The sequence below is a fragment of the Cuculus canorus genome, chromosome 5 (genome assembly GCF_017976375.1).
Source record: "Cuculus canorus isolate bCucCan1 chromosome 5, bCucCan1.pri, whole genome shotgun sequence".
Lineage (NCBI taxonomy): Eukaryota > Metazoa > Chordata > Aves > Cuculiformes > Cuculidae > Cuculus > Cuculus canorus.
In genome coordinates this window covers 42,879,467-42,903,184 of record NC_071405.1, presented here as the reverse complement: position 1 = coordinate 42,903,184, position 23,718 = coordinate 42,879,467, and the positions used below count along the sequence as shown (strand labels likewise).

The window sequence follows — 23,718 nt, the reverse complement described above, 5'->3', positions numbered from 1 at the left end:
AAATACTTTGGAAAATTGTTTTTTTAATATGCCTGTTTCTGTCCATTAAAATGATAATAGTCTATTTTTCCTGACCTTTAATTCTTTTGCTGTGACTTTTCTTTTCGTAAGCCAGAAATTGGTTTTCAGATGGTCTTTTTTCCCATTGTCCTAAGCCTAAGGCTTGGGGTTTCTCATATGCAGTATAAATGAGAAAATGTAGTATTTCCTAGACTTTTTACAGAGGAACATATTGCAAAATAGGAAAAGCAGTCTGTTACAATTGTGTCATGAGAACTTTGCCCTCAGTTTTATAATGTCTGCAATCCTTTAGGGAGGACAGGAAGCACTTTGAGCACTCAAATTGAGACTACATAGGCCCATGTGTAGGGCTCTAGGAGTCATGTGAAAACACCAGAATCTTATTAAAATAATTTCTTTCTATTTCTTTCCATTTTATCCTATGGCGCTGTGTTCTGTAGGCCCATAAGTCTCCTATTACAAGACTCCAGGCCTTCCACCCTGACCTCTTGCCCCTCCAATAGCCTCAGTGCTGCTCTCTCTCCATCACCTCCCCTGTTCCCTTGTCTAGCTTGTAGCCAAGGCAGTACAGTAGGGCTCTGCTCAGGATTTCATTCTCATGCTGGCTGACCAACAAGGCATTTTCTCTTAGCCAGACTGAATGACTGAACACTAATCTCTATCCTTACTTTTCCTGTACCTGGGTGACTTACAAGGTCTGTCTGTAGCTAGCTGCTGAATTTTGTATGACCTGTTACTGAGGGCTCACTGTTGAATTTAGTGGTTGTTGGCCAGTGGGATCCAAACTTGTTGGACATGGAGGGTGTGTGGACAGCCAGACATGCAAGGTGTCTGTATTAATCTTTTTTCACTAGGAAGCCCCAATATTTTTTTTTTAAATAAATAATCCAGATGTCATGCTTTGAACAGGAACTCAAGAAGTCTGAAACTATAGTAAGAGGAATTGCATTACCAATTCAGAGAAATTTGAACTTAGGCATTAACTCAACAGGATTTAAATTCCAAAGCCCACTGCCCTCTTGGGAGGCCTCAGCATCATTAAGACCATACCATAGGAGTCAAGTACAGAACAGGGAAGATGAGACATCCCTGTTGTACTCTTTCCCGAACCCTGGCCTAATTATCTTCTTGTATGTGATAACACATAGCATATAGTAAGAGTGTCTCTGTGTAAATAAATTGAATGACATTAACATAAAGATCTCAGAATCTCAAAAATCTTCCCAAGATAATTAAGTCCTTTCAGGCTTTGTTAGATGCTGTTGACTGACTGCTGGAGGAAGAACCAAATCCAAGAGGGAAATACAACTTCGATGTTAGATATACTGTTTGGTAGATGCTGGTTGACCAACAAGACAATGTGCTCACAGGTGTGGACTGGCTGCAGCATGTGTTGTCTTCTGCAGAGGAGAAAGAAGAGAGTAAGCTTTGTGGAAGAAAACTTAGTCGTAAGTGAACCACAGAACAGAAGGATAAAACTGCAGAGAGTGTTAATGCAGGAGACTGTGCAAGGAGACATAAGAACCTAATGACCGTGGAGGTAAACGTATTGAAGGAAATTGTAGGTGTTATGATGTGGCGGGGGAAGTAGGATGTCCGCAGATGTGGTGATGATCTGTTGGGATGGGATTGGAGATCTCATAAGGGAACATGAGGAGGATCCAGGGTTTTGTGGTTGACAATGAAATGAAATTTAGAGATTAGCCCCTATTAGTTTTGCTGGGTACAGAACAATTTATCATTGGAAAAAAAATCTGTAGATGTAGAACAGTGTATGTAGTGGCCATCCAACACATTTCTCCTCTGGCTGTGTATGGGCTGTACCCCACTGCCATCAACAAGCCCTTCTGGAATTCATGGGAATTGGGATGCACTGCATGTGCTTGTGACTTGCTGTTTGGTGCCTTGTTCATAGCATGAGTGCAAGAATAGTTAATCCAAATCGCTTCTTGAGCCGTTACTGAAGTGCAGCATATCGGCAGTCAGTGAAAATCCTGTTAGGAATCTGTCAGTGGGTGATTAAGAGGTGTCAGAGGGCAGAGTAAGCTGTATCAGCACTGAGCTGGGTAGATTAAGTGTTCTGTGGTGAGCCTAATCTTGTGAAGAGCATGACCTCTGTCTTCTGTATAAAGGTTTTCCATGGTAACCCCTCTTCTTAATTAAGTTCTTAATATACATATACTCTAGCTGAAACAATCTTGGCTGATGAGTGGGTCAAAAGGGTGTGAAGATTTCCTGATGGAGGGAGGTGGAAAAGTGTGGTGAAGAAGGGGAGATGTCAGAAATGAGCATAGAAAATGGGATTAATATCAGCTGAAAGCATATATGAAGAGCAGTTTATCTGCTGTTTCCCCTCCTCCTTCCTCACCTCCTCTTTCTCTGCTGTGCATTGTTCCTCCCTTGGTTGTGCATCAGTGGATCACTGGACCAAGCAGGGTTGTTATATGGCTCGTTGCCCAGATGCTACCTAATTACAGCGACGTATTTTCTGAAAGGTATCTTAGGCTGGATAGACAGGACTCTGCTGGCTTCTTGCTGTACCTGAAAGTGGCCATCTTTGGTCATCTCCTGACAAACTATTAATGAAGTCTGAAGAGGGACATGGATCTCATCATTCCTCAAGAAAAGTTTGTGTCCCGCAGTGCCTAGATTAACGTTTGCAGAGTATTCATTGACTTGTAATTGGCAATTATCTAACTCAAGTTAAAGGCGAAGTGATATTTCTCTCTAGAAATTCCTTTAATTGCTCATTCAGCCAAAATAGATACTCTTGGCCAAACCAGGGCTTTCTGCTCAGATTTTTCAGGAAGTTTTTTGACAGTGCACTGTGAAATGATAAAAAGAGTGAGCAATGTGCAACATGCAGATGGTCTTCTGAAGTCAGTGGCTAGTTTCCCTGCTACATAAATTTATTAACACTTACAAATACTGCATTGGGTTGATTTTATTTTAAAAGAAAATGAAAAACTTCTATTTTCCACTGGAAAAATCATATGCATTAAATGTAGCAAATGTGCCTAATTTTTCATTCCACTTCTTGAAGTAATTATTGGCCTTAAGGTTAAAAAGTAGGATAATGAGTTACTTGTGTTCAACATTTCCGAAAGATTGTGAAAGCATTACTCATTAACAATGACTATAGCAAAAGTGCTGTATTTAAGCCACAAAGTTGTTTTACTATTTATTAGGTGCTCTCTCTCAGAATGATAATTTGTTTCAGAACAATGTCTTTGGCAGACTCCAAGTTTGGATAGGCTTGAAAAACAGTTTTCTCGTTTCCAGAATGTTTCTTCCTCTAATAAAAAGTTGAGGTACGGGGATCATTAGTAAGGTGTTGCTGTCCACGGTTGTGTTCTCTCATGCTGCTATTTACACAGCTGTGAAGTGGATATGAAATAGCACCAGCTCCAAACTCTTAGTGTTTTTTTCAGTCTGTCTTAGAGAAAATTGCTACACAAAATGCAAGACAAAAGTAAATCAGCCTTTTCTGAAATCCTGTCCTTTGCTGCAAAGTCATGGTGGTGATTGCCAGTTACAATATAGGCCACAGAGATGACTTGCTGTGACTGGGAATTGACGGTGAATACATTGTCTCAGTTGGAGGGAAGCTTTTGTCTCTCCATCCCCACGGTACATTCTTGGGTAAAATAAAGGATTCTTCTCTGACTGCTCCAGGATGGCATATGCACCTGTCCAACTGATCTAAATCTGCTCATCACATAAGCTCCTGTCCTTTTCAGAAAAGATCTGTGTATCTTTAAGCATCTGCAGAGTGGGAATTCACAAGCAGCAAAATGCGCAGGCGTGGTTGTTAGCAGGTCAGTGCAGCATTAGGCTGTATCAGGCCTCTACACTTTCCTTTGCTCTTCTTCCTTGAATGGCATCTTTCCCATGTGCCATCTGGTGTTCCTCACACTCACTGGTTTTCAAATTGTGGCTTTTAATTATAAATTAAAAAGATTTCTCCCAAACCTGAAATTATAGGGCTGGAGCAGACCAGTGGTTGCAGCTCCCAGGATGTAACGGCATACTTGAAAGTCCCACCTATGGATGGAAATCTGAAATGTGCCTGAAGGAGTAAGCGTGTGCGACAGCTACGTGGGTGGTTAGGGGACATTTCAAGTGCTTGGTTCCCATAGCATTTTAGATTCTCTGCTGGGACTGACCAGAGTTAACTTTAACAATTAGGAAGGTTACTTGCCTGCGTTTGAGGGGTTACTCATGAAGTTGACAAGCTCAAACTCTGTTAACCGTGTGTTGGCTGGCAGACTGGCTTTAAGCCAAACCAGTACAAAATATCCTTGTAGTGGCAGCCTCGTTTGTTTTCCTTTGGGACCAGACAGTTACCTATGCTGGACTTAATGTATCAATAAGCTTCCCTGGTGCCAGGGAAGATCATGAAACAGGTCATCTTGAGTGTTATCACACAGCACGTGCAAGACAACGGGGTGATCAGGCCCACTCAGCATGGGTTTATGCAAGGCAAGTCCTGTCAAACTAACCTGATCACCTTCTATGACAAGATGACCTGTTTAATGGGTGAGGGAAAGGCTGCAGATGTGGTATGCTTGGACTTCAGTAAAGCCTATGACACCATTTCTCACAGTATTATACTTGAGAAACTGTCTTCCATTGACCTGGATAGGGGCACCCTCTGCTGAGTAAAAAACTGTCTGGATAGCTGCGCCCAAAGAGCCATGCTAAATGGAGTTAAACCTAGTAAAAGGCCAGTCACAAGTGGTGTCGCCCAGGACTCAGTGCTGGGTCCAGTTCTGTTCAGTATCTTTATCAATGACCGGGATGAGGGGATTGAATGTACCTTTAGCAAGTTTGCAGATGACACTAAACTGGGAGAATGTGTCAATCTGCTTGAGGGTAGGGAGGCTCTGCAAAGGGATCTGAAGAGGCTGGATCGCTGGGCTGAGACAAGCAGGATGAAGTTTAACAAGGCCAAGTGCAGGATGGTGCACTTGGGACACAACAACCCCATGCAGTGCTACAGGCTTGGGATAGAGTGGCTGTAAAGCTGCCTGGCAGAGAAAGACCTGGGTGTGTTGGTTGACAGCTGGCTGAGTATGAGACAGCAGTGTGCCCAGGTGGCCAAGAAGGCCAGGGGCATCTTGGTTTATATCAGAAACAGCGTGGCCAGCAGGATCGGGGAACAGATCCTGCCCTTGTACTCAGCACTGGTGAGGCTGCACCTCAGATCCTGTGTTTAGTTTTGGGGCCCTCACTATAAGAAAGACATTGAGGTCCTGGAGCATGTCCAGAGAAGAGCAACAAAGCTGGTGAAGGGGCTGGAGAACAAGTCTTATGAGGAGTGGCTGAGGGAACTGGGGTTATTTAGCCTATGGAAAAGGAGGCCAAGGGGAGACCTTATCACTGTATACAACCACCTGAAAGGAGGTTGTAGAGGAGTGGGTGTTGGTCTCTCTGCCAAAGTGATAGATTGAGAGTCAATGACCTCGAGCTGTGCTAGGGGAGGTTCAGACTGGACATTAGGAAAAACTTCCCTGAAGGGGAAGCACTGGAACATGCTGCCCAGGAAGGTGGCTAAGTAACCATCCCTGGAGGTATTTAAAACATGGGTAGATGAAGTGCTTAGGGATGCGATTTAGTAGTAGACAGGTACAATTGGAGCTGATGATCTCAAACGTCTTTTCCAACCTAGGGATTCTATGATTCTATTGACACATTTGTATTGGAGTTTTGCTATAGATTTGAGGTGCTTGTTAACAGCTGCATTGACAGGAGAGGAAAAACTGGAAGATCCACAGCCTCTTCCACAGCCCTGTAAACCCACTTTGGACATTTGTTTCTAAGCAGGCATTTCTGCCACTTCCATTTCAATAATAGCTCGGCATTTTACTCACATAGTTGCTTCTTATTCTCTCTAAGGGTCTGTTATTATGCAGCCATATCATATATCTTGAATGGTTTGTGCTCTCTATGTCAATAAAAGGGCTTCCCAAGCATCAGAAGCTCACAGCAGTTCAAATCCTCATGTAAGTCATCTCTGAGTAGTTATACACTAGACTGGAATTAGAGGACAGAAACATAAGTCCTGAATACAAGCCCTTCTGGCCCAAGCTGAATTAGGATTTCCTTGTAGTAGCAGGAGGACCTTATCCTATGGATGGACTTACTAAGAGGGATTTTATTTTTGGTAAGTGGATATGCAAATGGCAAAAGGAGTGGCATGAGGAAAGGAGAGGAGGAAAGGCAGAATGGCATGTTTTGGTTTTACCCTAAAATTATGTTCGTGAATTTAATACAGTGAAAAGTTCTGTCTTGGGCTGTTTAGAGTGTTGTAGTAAAGTTCTGTCTCCATAAAACAGTGATGACAATGCATTTTTCTCTTGATTTTTAAAATGTGAATCAGGAGAAGAAGAAAAATGCATTAAATCTCACATGTGTTTTCTCATTCTGCCCTCTCGTACCATACAGTAAATAAAGAACAACTTCTTGAGGTCAATGGAATTGATTCAATATAAAATTAGTGTGAGATTGCACTGAGATTTTTGCAAGGTGTGCAGTGTCTTCCAACCATTGAATAACTTTTTTTATTGGAGTAAACAAAATAATGGTTTAATCTTAATTTTTGAGTTTCTGTGGTAGGTTAGTAGCCAGAAGGACAAAGGACGCTGTGAAGATTGGCTGTACAGCATGGTGTTGTCCCAAAAGTTCATGATTAAAGACTTTCTATGACTCAATGACAGGATACTTAAGGGAGGACAAAGGAAAAAAAGTTTATAGATCAGCCAAGTTCATTGGGACAGATGTCTTGATTTGAGAGCAAAACATTTGAAATCAAACCCTGAAGTGAGAGATACCAGGAGGCTTTATGTTTTCTTTGGGATGAAGGACCAGTTACAGAGAGCAGTCGTTTGTTACCTTTATTGACCTCTGAACATAATTTGTCTGCAGCATGTTACAGTAGTGTGCTGTGCACAGATCATGGGAGTCTAGATAGAAAGGAGTGAGCAAGAAGTTCTGCAGAGATTTGAAAGTGTAACTAAGAGTGATGTGAAGAGTGATGTGGTTGTGTTGCAAGAGTGGTGTAGAGCTGTGATTCGTTCTGCAAGTAGAAAGGAAATAATTGGCAGAGATTTAAACTGTGCACACTTTCAGCAAGACGATATCAAGTAGCTGCTATCCAAACACAGAACAAAGCCAAAGAGAAGAAGTAAGGCTGCAGATGCTATGAATAGTGAACATAGAGCCAATAGTGCTATGGATAACATTAAAAATCTACTGAACAGAAAAAATTCAGACATAAGAGAGAGGATTGGCTGGACATCACAGCATCTTCTCCAAGCTGTGCTTCTCAGCTGCCTCAGGCAGAGGAGAGGCTATTGCTATACACAGTTTCAAATGGATTTGTCAGTGTGCTACATTCTTAATTTTTGCAACTTGTTTATGCCATCGCTGAAATGATGTCAGCATTTGACCAGACGAGACTGAGAAATTATGTGATGAGAAATATCCAGAACACTTGAGCCTGCCCTAAAAGAGATGTGACTGGAAGTGACTTGAGAGTTTTATTTCTCATCATAATAATCAGTGATTAATGTTTCCTAATTTATGATTAACTATGTAGCAAAAAGATTCACAAGTGTCTTCAGGAGATTGCTGGGGTCCTGATGAAGCTCCAGTTCACTTCACTTGGGACAGTCTGCAGTAAGACAAGAGTCCCATAATAAACAAGTGTGAAGTTCCACGTTCATTGTTTCACTGGATTGCAGAACTGTTGCATTCAATTTACAGATAAAGCAATGTGATTGGCTTTGTGGTTTGCATCAGGAGATGAGGTTGGGATCTTATCTGCAGCCCACCCTAGGAGCCATGAGCCAAGGGTGGGCAATGTGTGATGTCATTGTTCATAAATGTTCGTCAAAGCCCCATGGGTCTCGGTGACACCGGGGAGATGCCATTTCTTCATACTTCAGTTACAATAATTTGGTATACCTGGTGTGGAGTGGGATAGTATCTAGCCTCTCAGTTGTTGTGCTGCATGTGCATGTTTGTCAAAAGCTGAAGCAAACAATATCTCACTTGAATAGACCTACAAAGTACAGTTTTTCTGGGTACAAATTTTCTTGATGGTGATAGAGTTGAGAGTTGAGGGGACTATCTAAAGCTCACTGGTGGGAAATATCTCAGTGTACTTTCATGCAAGTCAACAGATTTAGATAAAAAATTAGCAAAAGATAATGATTCAGGGATGTTACTTATCTCTTTCTTTTAATTCTTGGAGTCTTGTTCCTTATTTTGGTGATAGCCTAGACATCCTGATCCTGTCAGGGATATCCATATCCTTTTGCTAATATGATCGTTTAACAGCACTCTAAATTATTCTAGGACAAGGATATAGTAAATTCTTACAAATAAGAACTTAGAATTGTATCAGCATATGTTGGTGTTCCTCCATGCCACAATGGCATTTGTCACAGGTCTATTAAATCAGTAAGGGAAAGCATAATTAAGTACCTTATTATTATGATTATGAAAGCTTTGGAAGGAGCTAGGAGAATGGAGAGCCCATGTGTACGCTGCAGACACTTGACTGTTCTCTTGATTTCTGAGCTTTTATTGATGTTAAGTGTCAGCAAAAGCCTTTAGCCTAGTACAGTTACATTAGCAGAAGTTTACTTCATAGTGGTAGAATACACTTTGAGCAGCGAGAGCTGGAATACTACAAACCCACAGTTTTAATGATGGCAGCAGAAGCAGCATTAAGGATATTGGCAGATTTACTGCCAAATGGTCACAATGTGAGCTGCAGGATCTTGATTACTCACAGGGCCTTACCTGGCTGGAGGAGGAATGAGTGGAAATTTGTTTGCATATCAGTAGCTAACTGCTGGGTGGCATACTAATAGCAAAAATCTCAACAGTGACTATCTCTAATCGATTATTCCTTTCTATTTTCCTCTGTTTCTCCTGCAGGGCTTGTGAAGTTGGGGGTTCACTGTGTCACATGTCAGAAGGTCGCGATAAAAATTGTCAACAGAGAGAAACTCAGCGAGTCGGTGCTAATGAAGGTAATTTTCTAATGGGAGATTTTAAAAAAAAATTAAGTTCTTGGCTCTGTGTCTTCTGTTCCATGCAAAATTAATATCTTTAATTACATATAACAAACATCCCTGTCAGTACTAGGATTATGCAGAGCGTAATAACAATAATTTAGTTATGGTGGAGGCTAGGGCAGCTGAAATTAAATGGGAGTATGCCTATGCTTCCTGAACAAAATAAATGGTCAGCTGCGGAGCTGCTGCTTCTCTGCTGGGGCAGAATTGTGTTGGGCATCTACTGCAGCAGCGGTGCATAATGGTTGTGGTACATTGCAGAGTGAGGTATAGAAATGTCAATAAGAAGAGATTTATGAGAGCCTGATGAATCCATTTTTTGAACATTCCTACTGCTTGGTCTACTGCATGGGTTTGTTATGATCTCATGCACTAAGATCTGTGACTGTTATAATTCTGTTAACAGTCCACAGAGCTGTGCCACTGGAAGCCGTTAAAGTGTCTGTCCTAGTGGTCTCAATGACTTTAGTGTTCAGAAGAGCTTAATTCATTTTTTTACCTAGCGTTTTGAAATCTGTATCCCTGCATGAGTGTCATTGTTTGATCTTGGAAACCTAAAAATAAAACAAATATATGCATAAAGTTTATTCATGTGATTTGGTGACTAGAAAGACTAAATTCAGCTTGATGGGAGGGAACACAACAGCACTGCAATCCACATAATCCCGTCAAGCTGTCATCTGCAAGTAACACTAACAGGTATGCATGCAGAGCAGAGCACCTTATTGAGGTAACTTCCTTATAAGCACACAGGGCTACACTGGTGTTTCTTGTATCTGTCAGCTGTTTTCTGACACAAGAAAGTATGGCAACCTTACTAGGAGCAGAAAGAAATTGGAGATTAAAGGAATGTGCAGTCAGTGAATGTTACGCATACAATAGCATTTTATTTTTTCAGAGAAGGAATCTTGAAGTTTAGATTCAATTGTAATGTGTTCAGACTTATTTTTCTGGAATTTCACGGAAGTATTTCCTCTCCTGCAGTACTGTGGATTCAAACACTGTTCTAATATAGACTGAATGTTAGAAAGTGAAATAGGTAAGAGAATTGCAACTTCAAAGGGAGTTTCAGCAGATGAACAGAACGCAATGAAAGCAAACAAAGTATGTAAATGGTAAAATCTGAATGAATCTCTAAACACTTTAAATATTTTCCTGAGTAATGTAGTAGGAATATTTTTTAAAAACATTAGCATCTTGTTTGCTGTCTGATATTTGTATAAAGCCTTTTATTTACCTCATTGATTTTCAGAGTTGGAGGCAAATCACTTAACATAGCAAAGTGATCTCTCTGCTTTAGTTGTGTTGCGATATCTTGTTTGTAGCATCAAATCTGAGTAGTGAAATAGAGTGTTAGGCCCTTGTTTACACAGACGCATGCTGAAACGTGCCATGTTTTGTGTAAAATTGTACAGCATCTTTCTCAGGACAGGAGCACACATTGTATTGTGATTCTCATTTTCAGACTATCCCTGATGAGATTTTCTCTTTCAAGGATTCTGTTCTCTATGCTCAAGAGATTGGAACAACAGGTGGGGTTGAAGTAGTTTGCCCAGTTCTTGCATAAACTCATTAACCAGATGTCTTTTCAGGAATGGTCTGTGTCTGGTGGTCTGAGACTTCTGAGTGAATTTGGAATTGACTGTACTGTTAGCCAGCTTAATCCAGCCTGGCCCAAGGGGAAAAATACTTGCAGCTTTTGGCAATCCCAGTGTGACCATTGCCAAACATCCAGCTGACAGCTTGCTGCACAGAGTCAGCAGCCACAGGCAAACAGCCAACAGTGATGCCAAGTCATGGTGGTGTGGTGGCATTCTTACTTTGCAAATCTTCCCACTAGCTTATCAGTTCCAGTCACTTTCTTTGCCAGTGGGCTATACAGAACAGTCCCTGAAGCCAAATGATTCAAGACCACAGCAACTCTCCCAAGCCAGGCCTAGATTGATGGATTTTGCTTTAATCCGTACTTGGACAGAAAAACTGAATCTGACAAATGCACACACCTGCTGCATGAAGCTGTAATGCTGCAGTGCTGTGGCCATTTATCCTAGAGCATAAGGAAGAAGTCTGCTCGAAGTCCTTTCAACATCTAAAATGACAGGCACAAGCATATCCAGCAGGCCACTTTCTCTGCCATCACTATTCTATTTTGACTTGCTTCTTGTAGCCTTCATTTCTCCAGTGTTTTTGCAGTGTTTTATTCTGCTCATTCAGGGAACTCTCCCTTCTTTCGGCAGCTGCTCTTCATCTGAGCTGTGCAGAATTGAGAGGCATTTGGTAAAGTGCTTTCTAATCATAATGTTGTAGGATCGAAATTTCTGGAGAGAAGAATTTGGAATTGAAGCAGCTGGTCTCAATTAGCAGAACTGCTGCTATGGAGACGATGCACAGGCAGGCACGATGCAGCACAAGCTGCAGTAAATGTATCATCCAAGCACTTGCTGCCCTGTCAGAGGACAGGGCTGCTCAGTGCCCATGTGAACCTTTTGCTTTGTCATGCCCTTACTAAGCACAGGATAGGGAGCAGTGTTCCTTTCCCAGCTCCAGCCTGGCGCTGTTTGGGAGCCTGGTTTTGGGGCAAAGCTACAAATGTAATTTCACAGATGAGAACAGAAGGGCTGGTTCTGTTCTTGCTTCAGCTTTCACACAACTGGTAAAAAAGCTTCAGCTGGGTTTCTTCAGCTGCACTGTGGTAACCTCCACTGATGCAGAGTCCTGCCGCCCACGGTACTTCTAGCTTGCTCTAGTATACGTTAGCAGAGAGATTCAGAAAGGAGTGCCTTACAGGGAGCATCTTGGGATTGAAGTAGGGTTCCTAGATTGAACAAGGTACCTAGTTTAATAAAGAGAATGTTAAGACATAATTTATAGTCTGTAAATAGTGATAAATGGGACAGGCATTTGATGATAGACAATATTATGGTTCTGGAAGCAAAAAGCTTATTGGAAACCAATAGTTGTAAGCTGTAGGTAGGCGGATCAAATGTAGAAATACTAGGTCTGTTTGACCACTGGATGAAGTTGCTAATTGGAACAAGCCCCACAAAGCTCTGGCGATCTTTTCTGCTGAAGTTTCCCCTGAACTTCATTTTAAACTGGCGTGTGCTTTCCTAAACCTAGATCCTAGTTCAGCTTCAGCTGCTGGACTTGCAGCGGGAAATAGTTGAAGGTGGTTTCCTGTGCTGTGCATTAGCTCTGACTAGATTAATGCAACAGCCTTAAATGCTATGAATTTCTAATCACACACTTGAAATCTGTAAGAAGTCTCTTATCTCTGTCTGGAGCGTAAGGAGAGGTGCTTGTACAAGGTAACTGCAGAAGCAGAAATTTAGGCTTTCCCAAGCAAAGTTAAAGGAGGGAACATCTTCACTTTGGGATACCTCATTTTCAGACTTTTCAAACAGAAGACTGTGATATTGGCTGACCTAGCTGTCCTCAGCTGCTGACTGGAGGCCTGGTCTACAGAAATCATTACCAGAATATCAGAAGAGTGTCAGGGAGAAGCTAAATCTGAGACAGAGACAGAATCAGACTGAATATTGTCGCTTGCTTTGAATTCTGCTTTGATCATAACAAGGGCAGTTTGCCTGACAGCGAAGCCAAACTCACCAACACCAAATCTGAATTTTACCACATCAGATTTTTTTCTTATGTTTCCATAGCAGCTTAATTGTTATCCAGCTGCAGTATTTAGGTGTTTTACTGTTGTTTGCTGTAGAAGTGGCGTTAAGCTGCTGCTGAATCCCACTGAATACCCCTACCATTGGGTACAAATGAAAAAAGAAATGAGAACATTTAATTTCACCAGTGAAATATGTTTAAATTAATCTAGGATACTGGCACACAAGATTTTGGAGATGGTCATATTAAAAATAGCAAATAGGAGGGAAAGTATTTCCCTTTATTAGACAGAAGTCCCACAGAAAGGGTTTTAAAGTGTTCATCAGACTTTCTAGGACTCCTCGATTAAGAAATACTGAGCTAACTTGCTGGTACTCATCTATTATTCTTCTGATTGATTGGCATATTGCTGCAAGAAGAGAATAACCCAGAGGACCTTGTATTCATGGCAAAAAAAGATGAAAGGATAAAGGAAATTAAATCTCTCCAAAACATGTGCATACCTGGTACTTCTATTTTTATTTGCTGTTGGACATGCAGGTTGCAAGGCACAAATTAGTATATTTATACTTACATGGATTGTCCCTTGCACATTCACTGCATGTGCTTGTTAAAAATACTCTCAACCTCATTGTAGTTTATCTTTAACCCAGAGAATTACCACACACTTGTATACTTTTAGCACTGGAAGAGACTAGATTAGAAGTATATGCATGTCTGTGTGTATATTTGACAGTGTGTAGGTGGTGAACAAACTGCAGGAATGGTTGGCACTTATCAAAGAGCATGAGTGCACAAACACACACTCATGCCCCGCCTCTGTGACCCTAGTTTGTATTCCAGTCGCAACCCAGTTAGCACAGCACAGCTTCGTGTGTGCAAGTGTCTCTTCTGAGTTCAAAGACATAAAAAAGCACCTTGCAATATGAAAAACACGCGGAAAATGAAAGAAGCTTTTTTTTCCAGTCTCTTTTCTACTATAGGGAGTTTGAGAGTAGGGATCTGTTACTGAATATGTAATGCAGAGTGGTTTGTTTTAAACTGGAGCTGGTGGGGAACATTGCAAGCCTGTTCACTTGTCATCTGTTTGAGCAGTTAAAGAACTTGAGTAATTGTATTTTCCTTCAGAGAAGAATCACTTTCCACCTCCACTTTCTACCACACCCACAAGGAACACAGTTTGAGATATTCTTAAAGAAGGAAATTAAACAGGAATCATAAGCACATGATGTACCTGTCAGAGGAGAAAACTTGTCAAGTGTGCACAGTGCCTTTTGCTTTCTAGAGTTAGTATGATAACCAGCCCCGTTTCTTCCACCCTGTTTTTAATTCCAGAGACTTGTGTTTATAGGAGTCTGGCTCAAACCTCTGTCGTACAAAACATGCCCTATCTGCAGCCTGTATGTGTGAACACATCGATACAGGCAGTGTGCCATCCTCGTGTGGTGCCTTGGTTATACAGCAATAAATGAACCACAGCTAGAGCTGGTTGAAGTCAAGGAATGCTTTTTTGCATTCATTTCACTTGATCATAACCATAATGCCTGGATGGAGATTACTGTTAACTGCTCCCAGAGATGAGATGTCTGAATGTGGTCTACTATCCAGTCCTCATCTACCTGTGAAGCTGCTGTCAATAATTAGCCTGTAAAAGCCCTTTCTGTTCAGCTGTCTCTTCAACTCCAGCTGTTTCCACTGTAATTGTACCGGGCTTCCATTCGGGGTGAGACAGACCATAAGTTGATTTTACATTGCTTTCCTTACTGAAGCTTGTGGCAATTCTCTTCCTTTGCCAAAACTTAGTTTTATCAAAATAAGCTGATTCACTAAATATTTTGTCTGAAATAACTTTGATTCAGTGAACTCCAAATGTGTCAGACTAGGTTTCTTTTGATCTCTTTGAATTTGTAGCAGGCCGCTAGGGAGTCTTGCTTGCCGTCTCCAATGCAAAGGCCCTGAAAGCTCTGCCTCTGCAGGGACTCTCATGGCCAAGACATAGGAAGTCTTGAGACAGGCTCCAAGAGTGGAGCAGACCCAGTATCCCCAGCTAGAGAGATTTGACCCTACAAAGCATTGCTACATGAGGGAGTGGCAGAAAGACTGGAATCCTCAGCTGTTTTCCAGCTTGATGCTCAGTTGCTTGGAAAGGACAACCAGTAGGAGTTATTCTGAAAGACAATGGGAACCCCAGGTGAAGGTTCATTTCCAGGCTCAGTATTGCAGGGTTGCGGTGCAGAGTGTGAAAATCTTGAGGCTGACATACAGAGATTGTAACTCCTGGTCTGATTCCACAGTATTTCCAGAATTTCTAGCTGGCCAAACACCCAGTTAGTCTGGGAACCTGAAGTTTCAGACTCCCTCTGTCTCTCCCTCTGCCTCTGTAGCAGAGCCATCTGCAGATGGAGTCTCTGTTAATTCCAGATGCAAACCATGGGTCTGGAGAGATTGGGTTTTTTTCTTTTCAATCTGGAGCTGCAGGCTCTTTGGTGCATTCAAAACTTTTCTTCTTTTTTTTTTTTTTTTTTTCTCCTGACTCTCTAGAGGTTGATGAAAACTGCTAAAAAGCATTGGATTCTTGACCTGACTTAAGCTAAAACCTCTTTTAATTGACTCTTTCTACCAGTGCTTCAAGCAGCTCTGTTCTTTGGTTAATTAATCAGTCTGAAGAGGTGCAAGACGAAACCTATCCCAGTCTTCAGAGAGTAGAGGATGCCACAGGAGAGTGGGTTCTGGTTGAGCCATAGGTAGAACTGGCCACCTTTGCAGATAGGTAATGTGTTTTAGATTATGGATAAAATCACTTCCTAAACCTTTTAAGCTAAAAAGTTGCTACGGGAGCATGGTTTCTAACCTGAGCAATAGAGAGATTTTTAAGTTACACAGCTCTGTATGAAAAATAATTTTCTTTGCTCACACAATGTCTTCCTTTATTGAGAACAAAACTCGGACTGAAACACAGATGCAGTCAGCTGCGTGAATGCAATATTGACCAAACCATTTGAAACCTGTATCTATAAGCACCAGAGAAACAGCAGAGGTTTTTTAAATATTTCCTCTCCCCACCCCCATGCTGGAACTGGATGAGTATCTGTTGTGCCAAGATATAGTCTAGGTTTTTTAGAAACTATTATATCCTATTTTCATGATTCTGCCATGCCAGTGTTTGCTCAGTGTCATTGCACAAGCTTGTAAACCATTTAGGAGGAGAAAGATGCTGGGATCTCAGTGCTGCAACACAGTATGTGCTTTGCAGGCTAATTTCATTAGGGACCAAGGGTAACTTGGTTCTACATTTTCTGTATTAAACTCTTGTTTCCTGGGTTGCAGATGAAAAGACTTGTGACTCCATTTTACATTAGTTTGTATTTCATACTGCAGAATCTTGTCTGGAAACCTTTTAATTATCTTTTCTTTTCTTCTGGAAAGAGAACCAGTGTTATATCAGAATAGCTCTAGCAGTGATGGGACAGGAATCCTTAAGTAGATTGACTGAGATCAGAATTGTCTCATGTATTTGACCCAGCATCTATCATTTAGAATAAGGACCATAAATATCATTTTACAGATTCATCCCATAAGGAATGTAGTCCAACCCTGCGTATAGCAGGCAAGCCATTTCAGCAAAGTCTTTGTTCAAAGATTATCTTAAAATTTTACTGAAACAACTGGGTAGTGCTTTGTATACTGGCATTACCTTTCTGTTATGAAGCATTTCTTAGCCCTGTATAGCCTATGAGTTTCCCAGCTCAGAAAAAAATGTGTTACCTAGTGAGTATTTAACTAGTACAAATGCGAGCCAAGGCCTGGCATTGCACTGTCAAGCTAGGGGATGCAGGCTCTTTTTGATCGTTTTGCATTCCTTTATCCAACATGAACATTTTGCTGATCATTTGTTAAGTGGAAGCCAGTCTGTCCCTGCAGTTTATGCTATTAAGTAGTTGGCATGAATTCAGGAAGAGAAGGCTCAATCCCAGTGCAAGTATCTGTTAGTTCCAAAGCTGTCAGATGAAGCTGGATACAATAGGACATGGGTTTGGTGTGCTGCTCTAGAGAACGTTGATCTGTCTAGTGGTAAGCTTTTAGGTAGTTAGGCATTTCCTCTTTTACCAGATGTTATCTTTGAACAGATGCTATCTTTGAACTCGCTGCTTTGCCTGCTGGCATCCTGAGATGCAAAGTCCACGGTTAGCATATATTTAATGTGCTGGTCAGTGCATGAAGAGCAGTCCCATAGCAAAAAACTGTTGTTTCCTGCTGTCCTCCTGTGGATGCACACACCACCCATAGAGGAGAATCCAGAGTTTTAGTTCAAGTTGATGTTTCTTGTCCAACTCCAAGAGAATCTTCCAGGTGCACTAATACTAAGAGAGCTTGAGCCCATGATCTAGTGGTCCAGCTACCACACAGTGACAAAATTGCAGTCATGGCATGGTTGATTTTGCTCCAATGTGGGAGAATGTTCACTACTTTGTCAGAACACTGGTATACTTGAACCTTGCGGTGTAATATAATACGGTGTGCTTGGCCGCTGCACAGGGAGGCAGCAGCAATGGCTTGGTGCTGTGAGGGATAATGGAGATGTTACCTTAACCCTCTGCAAACCATAGGGAAGCAGAAATTGCATTTAAGCCTGAATTTCTGCATCTGCTGCAGTTTTTCAGTGTGTAACGATTGCTCAGAAACATCTCTGTTATGCTATTACACACATTGCCTCTGGTAGAAATAGGGCTTTCTGAAAGCAGCAAGAAATTCTGGGGTGCAGGGTGATTTTTTCAAGAATTCTCATTGAAAACTCAGGCAACCAAAATAATTATCCTCTCTGGAAATTTGGAAGTGATGCTCCAGATTATGCTAAAATTAACACATTCAGAGTCTTGTTTTAGAATATTTTGTTAAGGCAAGAGCAAACAGCTGTCAACGCTCGAGAAGGATCTGGCCTAAGAAATATGATCACTTGTTCCTGGTGTATACCATAGGCAAAAACATTTTTATATCACTTGCAGCTCTCACAACAAGTAACTCCACTGCGGTGTAAAGCGTAACACAAGAGAGTGCAGCTCTGTAGTTTTCTCTACTTTTAAATTTCCTATTGCTCCAGGAGACTCATCAATGTCTCTCAGATGCAGGCTAAAATACAGGAACTAAATAATAGCAACATGTATAGCTTCAGGTCATTCCCTCTTGTCCTGTCCCCTGTCACTTGGGAGAAGAGGCCAGCTCCCTCCTCTCCACAACCTCCTTTCAGGTAGTTGTAGAGAGTAATAAGGTCTCCCCTCAGCCTCCTCTTCTCCAGGCTAAACAACCCCAGCTCTCTCAGCCGCTCCTCATAAGACTTGTTCTCCAGCCCCTTCACCAGCTTCGTTGCTCTTCTCTGGACACGCTCCAGAGCCTCAACATCCTTCTTGTGGTGAGGGGTCCAGAACTGAACACAGTACTCAAGGTGCGGTCTCACCAGTGCCGAGTACAGAGGGAGAATAACCTCCCTGGATCTGCTGGTGACCCCATTTCTGATACAAGCCAAGATGCCGTTGGCCTTCCTGGCCACCTGGGCACACTGCTGGCTCATGTTCAGTCGGCTGTCAACCAGCACCCCCAGGTCCTTCTCTTCCGTGCAGCTCTCCAGCCATTCCTCCCCCAGTCTGTAGCACTGCATAGGGTTGTTGTGCCCCAAGTGCAGGACCCGGCATTTGGTCTTGTTAAACCTCATGCCACTGGTCTCGGCCCAGCGGTCCAGCCTGTTCAGATCCCTTTGCAGAGCCTCCCTACCCTCCAGCAGATCCACACTTCCTCCCAGCTTAGTGTCATCTGCAAACTTGCTGAGGGTGCACTCAATGCCTTCATCCAGGTCATTGATAAAGACATTGAACAGAGCTGGACCCAGTACTGAGCCCTGAGGAACTCCACTTGTGACTGGCCTCCAGCCGGAGTTAACTCCATTGACCACCACTCTCTGGGCCCGGCCGTCCAACCAGTTTTCAACCCAGGAGAGTGTGCGCCTGTCCAGGCCAGAGGCTGACAGTTTCTGCAGCAGAATGCTGTGAGAAACTGTGTCAAAGGCTTTACTGAAGTCCAAGAAGACTACATCCACAGCCTTTCCCCCATCCAGTAGTCGAGTGATTTTGTCATAGAAGGTGATCAGGTTAGTTTGGCAAGATCTGCCTTTTGTAAACCCATGTTGACTGGGCCTGATCATCCGGTTCTCTTGCATGTGCTTCATGATAGCACTCAAGATTACCTGTTCCATGACTTTCCCTGGCACTGAGGGCAGATTGACAGGCCTGTAGTTCCCCGGATCCTCCCTGCAACCCTTCTTGTAGATGGGCACAACATCAGCCAGCCTCCAGTCTAGTGGAACTTCCCCAGTCAGCCAGGACCACTGGGAGATGATGGAAAGGGGTTTTGAAAGAACATCTGCCAGCTCCTTCAATACTCTTGGGTGGATCCCATCCGGCCCCATAGATTTGTGGGAGTCTAGCTGGGCAAGCAAGTCTCTAACCGCCTCCTCTTGGATCATGGGAGCCTCATTCTGCCCCTCTAACTCTTGGATTTGTAAACAACTTTCTTTGCTATTAAAGACTGAGGCGAAGAAGGCATTAAGTACCTCAGCCTTGTCCTTATCCCCTGTCACTGTTATTCCTTCTGCATCCAATAGAGACTGGATATTCTCCCTCGTCCTCCTTTTCCTGTCAATGTATTTGTAGAAAGACTTTTTGTTGTCTTATGCTCCTTTTTTTTTTTAACAGTGTGTGTACTTCAGCTTACGTTTCTAGTTCTTAATAGCTTGCTGTACTCTTCAGTACAGCTGTATATAGCTAAGTAACTAAGTCTAAAGATTCAAAATGAAGAAGAGCCACTAGAATATGCAAAATTGGAATTAGAAACATACCAGGAAGTGGGGAATGTTACAAGTTTTCCCCATTGTATCTGAAGCAGATTTTCAAGAGAGTCGTGATACACACATGTTGTCCTGTAAGACTTGCTGATAGATTATATTTCATGGTGTTCTGAAAGTCCAGGCACACTGTCTGTCAGAAACTTGTCACCATGGATCCTTGTAATAGGCTAGAATTTACTATTGCTCTGTGGGAAAAAAATCTGGTGTGCATGTCTAGATTTGTGTGTGTGGAGATGTTCCAGCAGAAAGAACTTGATATCAATAGAGGCTGAAAAATTTCCCCCAGCTGTGAAATACTTTAGCATAAAGTTATTTTTTAGAGATTTTTCTTCTTATACTTCCTTCCTAATACACTGAACTAAATCCCCTCAGTTTAATGTTCTTACGTCCTTTCTTTGATGAATTTTCTCTCTTCATTCCTGCTCCCTCAGCTGTCCCTGAATTTCCTTCCTAAATCCCTTCTGTCCTTTACTAACCTCCTATTGTCTGTCACCGTCCACTGCAGCGTTCTCAAAGCTGAAAGAAAAGACGCACACAGTACATAAGTGTATATTATCCTCTAGGTTTTACGGATTCATTTTATCCTCATTTACACCTCTTAAATCAATCCCTGGTTTATCAAATGCAATAAATAATAACATTTACTTAAGAACAAATGGGTAAGATCATTGGGCACTGGACAGTGTCCCACAGCTGTTCTCACACTCACCTGGGGTCACGTTTTCACTTGTTTTTCATATAGGGGTGTATAGTTGTGAGTTTAGCAGCCACAGAGGAACCTGAGTTATCTTATGGGGATACCTAAGAGTGCCAAACTCCTCTGGGCAGCAGTGCAGTGAAAATCATATATTTGATTGCTCTGTACTACCAGAATATCCCAAATATAAGAGACAAGGCATCTGAGCTCTGGCTGCTAGCCTAGCAGAATAAAGAATGTGTTTCAAAGGGACTGACATGGAAGTCCAGCAACAGGTAGAAGCATATCTAAGCAATGTCCTTAACAGTAAAAAAACCCTCACAGATCTGTTAACCTTAAAGCCTTCATTTTTTAAAGAAAAGTGCCCTTGCCCTCCTGCATCACTGAGTAAGGCCAGTAGCAGTAAGCACACTTTTAAGTGAAACCACTGCTGAAAAATACTTTACTTAGTATTGAGGAGAGGGCAGTAGCAGTTACCAGCAAGTGAAGATATAGTGTCTGCTTGGTGCTGACTAACATTCACTTGCAGCTTTTATACCAAGAGGGCAGATAGTTTATTGAGCCATCCTGCCACCTGCAGTCTATCACCTGTTTTTTGGCAGATACTATTAATTCAATCTCTCTTTGCATCTGTTGAGCTGCAGATGCATCACAATATAAACTGAACCAGCATTCGGACTCTCAAATGTCAAGACTGGAGCTGATGACATACTGCTTGAGTAAGAAGGAAGATATCAAGGACTAAGAAAGCTAAGCCAGATTTTTATAGGGTACAGCATTGAAATACTGGACAAATGTGTAAAATCATAGAAATAAGGGTTGGAAGGAACCTCTGGGGGTTTGCACAGTCCGTTCTCCCACTCAAACAAGGACTGCTGTTGACATGGGTCAGCCCATGTCTAGCTTGATTTTGAAAACCTTAAGCAATTGAGATTGATCAGCCTCTTTGGACAGCCTGTTTCAGCGCTACGTTACACTCTTAGTGATTTAATTCACCCTTTAAGTCTAACCTGAACCTCAGTGCAGATTTGAGGAGAGAGATGGGCCAGCTATCACTGGAGTTGCGTCCAGTAATGAATACATTTGTGTCAGCCGTCAAATAAAGACGTGGAGCAATTAAAAAAAATAATCTCTACAAGCTAGAAGAAAAACTTAATGCCTCAGGGAAGCAGTACTGAATGCTGCAGATTCATGGTAGGAACAACCAGTCAGTGAAATTAAGAGCCATGTCAGGAAAATTTAGCATGAAAAGAGACAGCAGAAACAAAATTGATGAGTAAAATAGAGAAGCAACAGACTAGCATAAAAGAATGAGTATCTCAGCAGGTGAAAATAAACATTACAGCAGTAGCGTGCAGAGGATTTAGGATTCTGGTTCAAAGGCTGCTTTACTGAGGGGGTTCTGAGCTTAAGTAACCTAAAACGAACTCATGGTAATGATCACATCTTGTTTGTGGCTTGAATACCAACAAGAGAGCAACTACATTAGCAGGCAGAGAAGAAATGCTTTCTTATAGCCTGCCTGGAGTCTGGAGAGGAGATCTCAGTGATCTGTGGGAGGGAACACTGGAAGTGGGATCACAGATGAGCGTATGAGGGCTGGAATAAGGACATCATTACTGCATTTCCGTGATTTAAGTGTTAGATATAAATTGAATTTTAAATATAAAGTTCTGTAACTATAGTTTGAGGAACAACTAGCAGATGATAGATGAGATAATGAATATATTGACATACCTTCACTGCACTTCTAAAGAGGTTTTAGTGATTTCTGACTCTTTCATTTCTCACTCTTTCAAATTTCTGGTTCTTACAGAGCCTTGACCTCCATCCCCTGATACTATCTCTCCAGCTATCCCTTTCATTACAGTTTCTATTTCTCTCTCACTTATTTTCCAGGTGCAGATCCAGTTAGAAGTGCTTGGTCCTCTCCCATTATTTTTATAGAACAGCAATAACATTCACATCATCCTTAATTTCTTCCTCCCCATCGGTATAACCATCTGCTACTTCTGCTAATGTGATTGTCTTCTCCTGCTTTGATTCTGGGTCCTCTGTGTACCTCTTCAGACAGCCCTCCTTCTTTAAAAGTACTGTAGTTATAACCCCTTTGGTAGTCCTCAGACCTCAGTTAAACCTTTAGTCAAGCAAGACCTCCGTGGCTCAAAATGTGTATAAATCATACTGGCCTAAGCTCAGTGTTATCGTAAGAGGATCCTACTCTTGTTGGATTCAGCAGAACTGCAGCTATTTTCTACGAGTCTGAATTTGTCCCTGGAGTTCTATTTATACTGTGTCATCCCTGAGATAAAGCTCAGAGGCTCCCTGATCCCCTTGCTATGAGAAATAATTTTTACTCACCCACGGGCATTTTTGCTCCACCTATTATGTGCATTTTCCAAGCCATAAGCTCCTCCTCAAACAGATGATTTGATCTTTGTTCATTTTTATTTTTAAGTGATTTATTTCCTTGGGAAGGGGGGCAGTATTTCTGTGCATACAGAACAACTATTAAACCGAATCCTCATTACAGTAACATCAAGTGGCTGGTTTAAACTGCTGACCACCCATCTGAGTCATTATGCTAAATGTTCTTTGCTTCTGGGCACCTCCCTCTCTGTGCATGCCACAGTGATGTGAGAAGAAACACAGAGGAATCTGTGAGATCTTGACGTCTCACTCAGAGCACCAAAGGGCATGGACTGTATGGGTTTGTAAGTTAGTCTCTTCCCATACACTTGATTTCACCCAAAGGGTCTGCTGGTACAGTGCAGTCACAAAATTGTGTACATCAGGGAACCAGAGCAGAACTGGAATAAGTTTTAATTGGTTGGTTGTAAGCATGTGTGCATGTATGTGTACTTCAGAAATTATGCCTTTGAAAAAGCAGTATGCAGGTAACATGGACAGTACTTTGACTCCTAAAATATATTACTGTATAAAACATACTCTGCATATTATACCTGATGCTGTCTATATAGCTTCAGTTTCTGGGGAGGATGTGTGGCTGCCTTGTCAAAAGCAAACTTTGGAGGTGGCAAAGATCACCTTATTTTATCAGAGGGGCTGTTGTACTTCAGCCATCCACAGCTGCAAAATCTAAGGTGGCGGGTTTTTCCCCTCTTTGTATAGGAACCTGCCTTTAGTTCCTCTCCGCTGTTACACACATCCCGCTAAGTCTAGCACTTTCTTTAGGTTGTCTACTAGCCATCTGCTGTGAGGGATGAGTAAATACATGTATACAATGCTTTTGTCACTGCTGTGTTATTTTGGTGCTTATTAGGTACAAAAACTGAAAGGACACTACACAGGTACAGACCCACCAAATCCTGGACATACTAGGCAACAGTGTCAGTGGATTCCCTGCACTTGCAGGGAATTAGCTCCACAGAACA

The 23,718-nt window shown here is 42.0% G+C and overlaps 1 protein-coding gene across 14 annotated transcripts in view; it reads left to right on the top strand.

Annotated features, from left to right (window-relative positions):
• BRSK2 (BR serine/threonine kinase 2) overlaps positions 1-23,718 on the top strand; it is a 317,085-nt gene that overhangs the window by 142,641 nt on the left and 150,726 nt on the right. For all 14 annotated transcript variants that reach the window (XM_054068445.1, XM_054068440.1, XM_054068444.1 and 11 more), the window contains exon 2: positions 8,971-9,065. In XM_054068445.1, coding sequence (XP_053924420.1) covers positions 8,971-9,065 — 95 coding nt within the window. The remainder of the gene's footprint in view (positions 1-8,970; positions 9,066-23,718) is intronic.